General features: G+C 49.5%; 1 protein-coding gene across 1 annotated transcript in view; it reads right to left on the reverse strand.

Moving 5' to 3' along the window:
- The window catches only part of LOC127572290 (dual specificity testis-specific protein kinase 1-like), a 72830-nt gene extending 64542 nt beyond the window's left edge, over positions 1-8288 (reverse strand). Inside the window, 3 exon segments of the mRNA XM_052019330.1 lie at positions 3561-3609; positions 8166-8221; positions 8223-8288. Of these exon segments, the coding sequence (XP_051875290.1) occupies positions 3561-3609; positions 8166-8221; positions 8223-8276 (159 nt within the window). The 5' untranslated portion in view covers positions 8277-8288.
- Between the last annotated feature and the right edge of the window lie 1603 nt (positions 8289-9891).

The following is a 9891-nucleotide window of genomic DNA, read 5'->3' on the forward strand; positions in this document are numbered from 1 at the left end:
TACAAATGCGATTCTTATTTGAAGTGTTGCGTGTTGCGTTAATGGGTGTAGCGTTGCGTGTGTGTTTTGTTAGTATTAGTTTGCATTCTCTACTGTAGTTCTGTCGTTGCGTAGTTTCTTCTTTTCTGTATTAGATGTAGTGTATTGACACTGGTTGTCTTTTTGTAGTGCTTTTAGCGAATATATGTTTATATAAAAAAAAGTGGGTCACTGGTCAGCGGGCAGGGGAAGCCACGTAAATCCAACTCCCCCGTTGTGGGTGACATCTACCTGCTCATACCGGACCCTTGGGAGAAGGGAACGTATTGATGTCTGACTGTGAGAGTAAGAGAGTGCGGGTGGGTGGGGTCAACTGCTGCCCAGTAAACCGTCATTGTCAGAGCTGGTGCCATCAACACAAGGGGCGAGGGATGGGGGTGTGTTGCCCGGCAACTGTGGGAAGGGACTTCAGCTGCCGCACAGCCCTGAAGCTATTCACAGTGCATCAACAATAAACCCACCTACAGAGCGTGGTCACCACAAACCGTCCAAGGACTAATGTGTGGGCTGTGGGAGAAATTACTATTCAGCTTTGTGATTCATCAGATGCCCACTGTCCCCTCCTGCACCCAAACACTGCCTCGCTCATACTGCTGTCGATTCAGTCCTTGTGAACATTGGGGATGTCTGTGTCAGGGACAGAAAACATTCCTATTGCAGTTCTTCAGCCTCAGTGAGGCCAGGACAGAGGGGATTAAATGCAGAGTGAAAGTACCTCCACACTATCCCATCACACACTCCCGGGGTCAGACACAGAGTGAAGCTCCCTCCTCACCATCCCATCACACACTCCCAGGATCAGACACAGTGTGAAGCTCCCTCTACACCGTCCCATCACACACTCCTGGGGTCAGACACAGAGTGAAGCTCCCTCTGCACTGTCCCATCACACACTCCCCAGGGCAGGAGTGAAGGTCCCTCTACAGTGTCCTACCATATACACGCAAGGTGGGATCAATATAGTCACAGGAGAAAGTCAAACTACGAGTCTGAAGGACTGCACCATACTTATGAGTAAAGTCTAAACAACTTTGAGTCCAAGTTGAGAGGTGACCTGAAGGAGATCTTTTAAGATTAAGAGAAGTGTTGGCCAGGGTAGGGGAGATGTTGTCACCAATGGGGGAGAATGAATCTATGCACCATACCTGCAGGAGAGTCACTGTACAAGACGTTGGTGAGACCGCACTATTGTGTGCAGTTCTGGTCATGACAGTATCGGAAGGACATGATTCAGTCGAGACCATGGAGAGAAGATTCACAAGGATGTTACCTCGATTTGAAGGCTTGAGGTATCGGAGAGATTGGATAGGTTGGGTCTGTTTTCCCTGGAGTAAAGGAGGCTGAGGGGTGATATGACACAGGTATATAAAATTATATGAGAGGCATAGACAGGGTAGATAGCCAGGGTCTGTTTCCCATGGAAGGGGTGTCTAAAACTGGAGGTTTAAGGTGAGGGGGAGAAGATTTAAAGGGGACCTGAGGGGTAAGTTTTTCACACAAAGAGTTGTTGGCGTCTGGAACGAGCTGCCAGAGGAGGAGGTGGAGGCAGGAACAGTAACAACACGAGGCATCTGGACAGGTACTTGAATGAGCAGGGCACAGAGGGCTAAGGAATTAATGCAGGCAAGTGGGATCAGTATAGATACCCATGGTCAGCATAGACACGTTGGACCAAAGGCCTGTTTCTATGCTGTACAATTCTATGCCTTTATATAAGACTCTAAGAGGCATAGGTAGGGTAGTCAAAATTTTTCTCCATTGGAGGGGTATCAAACAAAAGAGGGCATTGGCTTAGGGTAAGAGGAAGGAGTGTTAATGGGGATCTAAGGGGTAAGTTGTTTTTACACAGGGGGGGTGGCTGATATCTGGATCGCGCTGCCAGACGAGGTGGTGGAGTCAGATACAATCACTACACGTAAGAGGCATTCAGATAGACACATAACTAGGCAAGCATAGAAGGATATGAACCTAAAGGGGGCGAATGGGATTAAAGTAGATGGGTAATTGCTTTACACCAGACTGAGAGAACATTCCCTGCACACCAGGGTTTGACCCCAGTTCCCACCATAACCATCAGAGTCTCAGAAATGCAACTGATGTGTTCAGGGACCCTTGTGACCTCAACTCCACAACCCTCCCTCATTGCTTGGTCCCCACAGATCCGTCCTCCTGATGCAGATAGGGAGAGGGGTCCAGCTTTGAGGTGATCCTGCGGCACGTGTGGGGAAATGTTACTTCAGTAACCCCTGGAGAACAACCCCTGGCCCACACACCCACTTGTTCTCAGGGCTGTATCACAGGGCTTGGTATGGCAACTGCTCTGCCCAGGACCCCAAGAAACTGCAGAGGTTTGGACACAGCCCAATGCGTCACGGAAACCAGCCTCCCCTCCTTGGTCTTTATCTCTCACTGTCTTGGCGAAGCAGCCAGCATAATCAAAGACCCCACCCACCTGGGTCATTCTCTCTTCTCTCATCAGGTAGAAGATACAGGAAGCCTGAGGGGCACAGACCACCAAATTTAAGGACAGCTTCTACCCCACTGTGATAAGACTATTGAACGGTTCCCTTACACAATAAGATGGACTCTGACCTCATGATCTACCTTGTTGTGACCTTGCACCTTATTGCACTGCACTTTCTCTGTAGCTGTGACACTTTACTCTGGACTGTTATTGCTTTTATCTGTACTACATCAATGCACCCTGTACTACCTCAATGCACCCTGTACTAACCCATTGTAACTGCACTATGGATTGATCTGTACGATCGGTATGTAAGGACAAGTTTTTGACTGTACCTCGGTACAAGTGACAACAATAAACCAATTCCAATACCAATACCAAAACTGATGTAACTCGGGGTGACCTCACTGCATTAGACAGGTGGACCGCTCAGGCAGACACCAGCTCAGCTGACCAACCTGAACGCCACCATGTCCCCTTCACACTCCGACACGAGCGGCTCAGGCAACAGAAACACACCAAGATTATGGCGTAAAAAGAGGCCATTCGGCCCAACTTCTCTGTGCTGGACAAGAGTCGTACAGAACAGAAACAGACCGTCCCACGGAGTCTGCACGGACCATCAACCACCCATTTACACTGATACCATCTAATTCTCCCCAAGTTCCCATCAGCTTCCCCCCAGATTCCAGCCCTCGCCCACATACTAGGAACAATTTACAGCAATGATTGACCCACTGACCCGCACGTCTTTGGGACGTGGGAGGAAACCGGAGCGCCCGGGGAAAACCCACGCGGTCAAAGGGAGAATGTGCAAACTCCACACAGACAGTGCCCGAGGTCAGGATCGAACCTGGGTCTCTGGAGTGGTGAGGCAGCGGTTCTCCTTGCTGAGCCACTGTGCTGCCCCTCCATGAGTGAACAGACTCAATCACATTCATCCATGCAATGCAAGGAGCCAAATCGTCTCCACCTGTCCTGTGTACAGAGGAGCCGAATGGCCTCCCTTGTTCTAGGGGAGGATCAGTGCAGCAGTTCCTCGGCCCCTGGCACTTACCTCGGTCAGAGCATGTAACTGGCCCTCGTGGACACAAACACCCATGAACCTGCGGAGGGAATCACACACAACAAACAATCAGCCAACGTTAAACAGCCAGGTAAAGAGCCACAAAACATAACAACATTAAGACACACAGAGTATTTGGATTGAAGAGTTTTGTGAACCTTGTGCATTAGAGATCAGACTAATTAGACTAAATCTGATAGAAATTAGATTTCTATTTCTGGATTAGAAAGTATACAGTTAATGGTAGACCCCTTAATAGCATTGAACTACAGAGGGATCTTGGGGTTCAAGTCAATAGTTCACTGAAAGTGGCTAAGCAAGCGGATAATGTGGTAAAGAAGGCGTTACGGCACGCTGCTCTCATTGGTAGGGGTGTTGAGTACAAGAGTAAGGAAGTCATGCTGCGGCTGTACGAAACTTTAGTCAGACTGAGCATGGAGTATTGTGTGCAGTTCTGGTCACCCCATTACAGGAAGGATGTGGAGACTGTGTAGAGGGTGCAGAAGAGGTTCACCAGGATGCTGCCTGGATTAAAGGGCATGAGCTATCAGGAAAGGTCAGACAAACTTGGGTTGTTCTCCCTACAGCCTCGGAGGCTGAGGGGAGACCTGATAGAGGATTTTAAAATTATGAGAGGCAGAGATAGGGTAGACAAGTCAGAATCTTTTCCCCAGGTGGAAATGTCAAACACCAGAGGACACGCTTTTAAGGTTAGGGGGAGAAAGTTTAAAGGTGACGTGAGGGGCAGGTTTTTTACGCAGAGAGTGGTAGGTGCCTGGTATGGGTTACCAGGGGCAGTAATGGAAGCAGGTAGTTTGGTGGAGTTTAAGAAGCCTTCAGATAGACACGTGAATATGAAGGGAGTGGAGGGATATGGATGATACGAGAAGGACATTTAGTATAAATCGGCAATAAGGACAGCACAACATTGTGGGCTGAATGGCCTGTCCCGTGCTGTACAGTTCTACGTTTTGTTCTATTTCCATCGTGAAACGTATGCCTGGAAGTACTAGCACTCCATTTAACACCCCGTGAACAACTGGTCACACCCAAAGTCTGGGGCGATAGACCAGATGCTGCACACTCTCCGGGTTGAAGACGCATTGGCTTGTCCTCCTTGCAAGCTCGCTGCTCGATCCAGAGGGCAGGGGTTGGGGGAGGGAAAAAGAAAGTAAACTGGACCCTTGCGTTTTGGAGAAGGACAGGGTGACTGGAAAGAAAAATCCTGCAGATTCTGGAGATCAGCATCTGTGGAGAGAGAAACAGACTCAACGTTTCAAGTCGAGGATCTTTCCTCAGAACTAGTCAAAAGGACCAGCTGATGAAAGGTCTTTGACCTGCAACATTAACCCTGTTTTCCTCTCCACAGATGCTGTCCGACCTGTTGAGTGTTTCCAGCACATTCTGTTTTTACATCAGATTTTCAGCATCTGCGGTTTCTAATTTTCAATCTTAGCCACACAAACCGGTGATGCACAAACTTGCCACAGTGGGATTCAAACTCAAACTCTGGGGTCCTGCAGGTTGGCAGCTCTGGATTCATACAGAGAGGAATGGAGTGGGCCAGAGTGATGGTGTCACATTGCTGATGGCTTCATAAGCTTCTCCTCCCCATCCCACTGACGAGGTGGACCTTCTGATTTTCTGAGCCCACCTGAACCAACAGGTTTCTGTTTAACGTTCCCGGTCAGATGTATAGCACAGTGCAGAGTCTCCACAGTCCCAGGCTGGATTGGACACTTCCATGTTCCCGCTGGCATACGTAGAGTGGGGCTAGGACTTCGAGCTCCCTCTGCGCCGCCCGTTTATAATTTAATTAGCACCTGTCCGACCCCTTACAAACATCCAACAGACAGCAGGAGGAACTCCAAGGGGGCGGCACTGGCCAACGCCTTGAATCATGCTGTTAATTTTATAAATCTCAGCGGGTAGTCTGGGCACTGTGGACAGGATTTAATTAGCCCGCTCCTGGTTATAAAATGTGGCCACAGCCCTGCGACACAGACATCTTATTTAGTGCAGAGGGAGGGGTTTGTACACCGGGAAGACAGCCCATGTTAATACGCAGGAATCCTTTGTTCTGGGATTGATAGACATTATGCCTGTGCCATCAGTGCGTGCACGCGCAAGCGCGCGCACACACACACACACACACACACACACACACACACACACACTCCACACACACACACACACACACACACACACACACACACACCCCTAACGAGATCAGATCAAGTTTTGCTTTCATCGTAACAACTGTTGAAATAATGCAGAATCATTTTGGTAACAAAACTTTTAATAAGACCCTGATAACGGCATGCCATTGTCTCACTTTGTGTCTCTGCCCTTACAGTTCATTAAATATAATCCTTCCTCTCCACAAAACCAAGGTCGGAACTCCCGAGCGCTGCGTCATTGAAAGTGCCGTCTTCTGGATGAGACAATAAACTGAGACTGCCCCTTCAGTTAAAGGTCTCTCTGTGTTACATTGAGGAGCAGGATTAATTTTTTCCTGGGCCAACACCGTTTTAAAAGCAGGTTATCAGACCACAGTGACGCTGGTCATTGCGACAGCTTCCTGTGCTCAGATTTATTCTGATTTTCCAATGTGCTTTACTGGATACAGCAGGATATAGATCAGCTGTAGATATCGGGGGGAAAAAATGGCAGATGGAGCTTAATCCAGGCAAGTGTGAGGTGTTGCACTTCGGGAGGTCAAATGTAAGGGGAAAGTATACAGTTAATGCAGAGCCATTAGGAATATTGACGTACAGAGGGATCTTGGGGTGCAAGTCCATAGCTCCCCGAAAGTGGTAGATAGGGTGGTAGAGAAGGCGTGCGGCATGCTTGTCTTCATTGATCGGGGCGTTGAGTATAAGAGTCAGGAAGTCATGTTGCAGCTGTATAAAACTTTGGTTTGGCCACATTTGGAGTGTTGTGTGCAGTTCTGGTCACCTCATTACAGGAGGGATGTGGAGGTTTGGAGAGGGTTCAGAAGAGGTTCATCATCCTGCTGCCTGGATTAGACAGTATTAGCTATAGGGAGAGGTTGGACAAACTTTCTCTGGAGCGTTAAGAGGCTGAGGGGAGACTTGATAGAGGTTATAAAATTATGAGAAGCACAGAGAGGGTAGATGTTCAGAGTCTTTTTCCCAGGGTAGAAATGTCAAATACGACATTGCTTTAAGATGAGAGGGGGGGAAAGTTTAAAGGAAATGTGCGGGGAAAGTTTTTTTTACACAGAGAGTGGTGAGTGCCAAGAATGCCTTGGCAGGGGTGATGGTGGAAGCAAATATGATAGTGGACATTGAGGCATTTTAGACAGGCATATGGACATGCAGGGAGTGGAGGGATATGGATCACGTGCAGGCAGACGGGTTCAGTTTAATTTGGCTCCATGGTCGGCACAGACATTGTGGGCTGAAGAACCTGTTCCTGTGCTGTACTGTTCTATGTTCTGTTCTATGTTCCTTTGTCTGTGAAGGTTCTGACAGGTGCTATACAAATGCAAAATATCCCTCACTTTCCCTGCGCTTTTTTCCCTCATATACATCGGCAAAGCTCTCACTGTTTGTCCTCACTCGCTTGGGTTTGCTGCGCTCTCTCGTGCCTCTGGTTGGACAGCAAGAAGTCTCTGCAAAGTCAGGCCGCTTCCCCATTCCAATGGCAGCGATGAGGAATCCATTGGAATAATTGTGCCTGGAGATAAATAGAGGGATTTCACCACTGCTGTGAATGCTGGGAAAGCTCAGCCTCCATTGCAAGGTCTTCGATTTTTCCTCTATGCACTGTGCCTGCTCCAAGTTAAAGGTCACTCACTGATCATCTAAGTTACAAAGCTGTTGACGCATCTGTAATGGATCAGGAACCTATCAAATGAACACTTCCCCCCAGGCCTCAATGCACACTATCTATAGAGCATTCTCAGCTGCCATAGTGTTGACTAGAGCACACTTCAATTTATAAACCTGCCTAGGCTGGAGGTTTTTCAACAAAAACAAGAAGATGATGGAGATACTCAGCAGGTCAGGCCACATCTGCGAGCTATAGGAAGGATGTCCTTCAGCTGAAAAAGGTGCAGAAAAAATTCACAAGAATGTTACTGGGACCGGAGGGCTTGAGTTATAGGGAGAGACTGGATAGGCTGGGGCTGTTTTCCCTGGAGCGTAGGAGGCTGAGGGGTCACCTGATGGAGGTTTATAAAATCATGAGGAACATGGATAAGGTAAATGGTCACAGTCCTTTTCCCCAGGGTAGGGAGTCTAACAGTAGAGGGCATAGGTTTAAGGTGAGAGGGGAAAGATTTTAAAGAGGACCTGAGGGTCAAGTTTTTCACACAGAGGATGGTGGGTGTGTGGAACGAGCTGCCAGAGGAAGTGGTGGAGGTGGGTACAATTAGAATATTTAAAAGACATTTGGACAGGTACATGGATAGGAAAGGTTTAGAGGGATATGGCCAAATGCTGGCAAATGGGAATAGCTCAGGTAGGCATCTTGGTCAGCATGGACGAGTTGGGCCGAAGGGCCTGTTTCATGCTGTATGACTCCTGAACTCTAAGACAAACAAGAAAGAAGGGGCAGGGAGAGTCTCACCGCAGGATGTTGGGGTGGGAGAGACGGTTCATCAGCTGCACCTCACGTAGCATGTTGGCCGCGGTTACTTGGCAACTTGTTCATCTTGAGGACCATTACCTGCCCGGACATCCGGTGCCGAACCTGTGGAGGGAGGCAGACAGTTAATGGAAACCACGATCCAGGACTCCCGAAAGCTGTTAAACCTGCAGCACCGGTACCAGCCTCGGGCGGGGGGGGGGGGGGGGGGGAGGTGGGGGAACAAGGAAGGACCTTAGCACAGGAGATACCCAACCCCACGCCCCATCATGGAGTGACCGACATCTCTGCCCCTATGGACCAGTGCCTGGAGGTGTGCTGTAGCAGGGCACGTGGGGTGGGGTGGGGTGTTATGTGGGGTATGGGTGTGTGTTGTGGAGGGGTGCGTTGTGTGGTGGTGGTGCGTTGTGGTGGGGGTTGTGTTGTGGTGGGGTGTTGTGGTGGGGGTGCGTGTGGTGGGGGTTGCGTTTGTGGTGGGGGTTTGTTGTGGTGGGGGTTGCGTTGTGGTGGGGGTTGCGTTTGTGGTGGGTGTGTTGTGGTGGGGTGCGCTGTGGTGGGTGTATTGTGGGGGTGCGTTTGTGTGTGGGGTGCGTTGATGGTGGGGTGCGTTGTGGTGGGGACCTGCGTTGTGGTGGGTATATGCTGGGGGGGCTGTGTCATGGTGGGATGTGTCATGGTGGATGTGTGTGATTTGGGTATATCGTCGTGGTGTGTGTTAGAGTGGAGTGTGTGTCGGGAGGGAGTGTGTGCGGGATGGGGGTGTGTGGTCGGGATGGGGTGTGGTCGGGAGGGAGTGTGTGTCGGGAGGGAGTAGTGTGTCGGGATGGGAGTGTGTGTCGGGATGGGGGTGTGTGTCAGGATGGGGGTGTGTGTCGGGATGGGGGTGTGTGTCGGGATGGGGTGTGTGTTGGGATGGGATGGGCTGGTTCAGTTGGAGGGGATACAGTGTGGTGGGTTGTAAGATCTTGGGACATCTGTAACCAAGGACATGGGTTCAGAGGTCACTGCCGTGGGGAGGGTGGGACAGGTCAGGGAGAGAATCGGAAACACATCTGCAGAACTAATCATTGCTGGGGCCCCCTGACTGACTACAGGAGCACAGGTCAACAACAAGGACAGACTGTATTTATATAACCCTTCCCAAGTTACTTCAGAAGTGCAATATTGGTCAATAACTCTGTGAGTGTGTGTGTGTGTGTGTGTGTGTGTCTGTCAGTGTGTGTCTGTGCATGTGCGTGTGTATCTGTCTGTGTGTGTGTCTGTGTCTGTCTGTCAGTGTGTGTCTATGCATGTGTATGTCTGTCAGTGTGTGTGTCTGTGTGCATCTGTGTTTATGTGTGTGTCTGTCTGTCTGTCAGTGTGTGTGTATCTGTCAGTGTGCATGTGTGCGTAGTGTGTGTGTTCATGTGTGTGTCTGTGGCTGTCCATCTGTCAGTGTGCATGTGTGTGTAGTGTGTGTGTCACTGTGTATCAGTGTGTGTGTCTGTGTATGTGTGTGTGTCTGTCCATCTGTCAGTGTGTATGTGTGTGTCCGTGTCTGTGTATGTGTGTGTGTCTGTCCATCTGTCAGTGTGTATGTGTGTGTCCATGTGTGTCTGTCAGTGTCAGTGACAGTGTCTCTAAGTCTGTAATGCAAAGAGTATGAAACAAACAGAAACTGCTGGGAACACTCAGCAGGCCAGGCAGCATCTGTGGAGAGAGAAAACAG

This window comes from Pristis pectinata, chromosome 7, assembly GCF_009764475.1.
Source record: "Pristis pectinata isolate sPriPec2 chromosome 7, sPriPec2.1.pri, whole genome shotgun sequence".
In the NCBI taxonomy this organism is placed as follows: Eukaryota; Metazoa; Chordata; class Chondrichthyes; order Rhinopristiformes; family Pristidae; genus Pristis; species Pristis pectinata.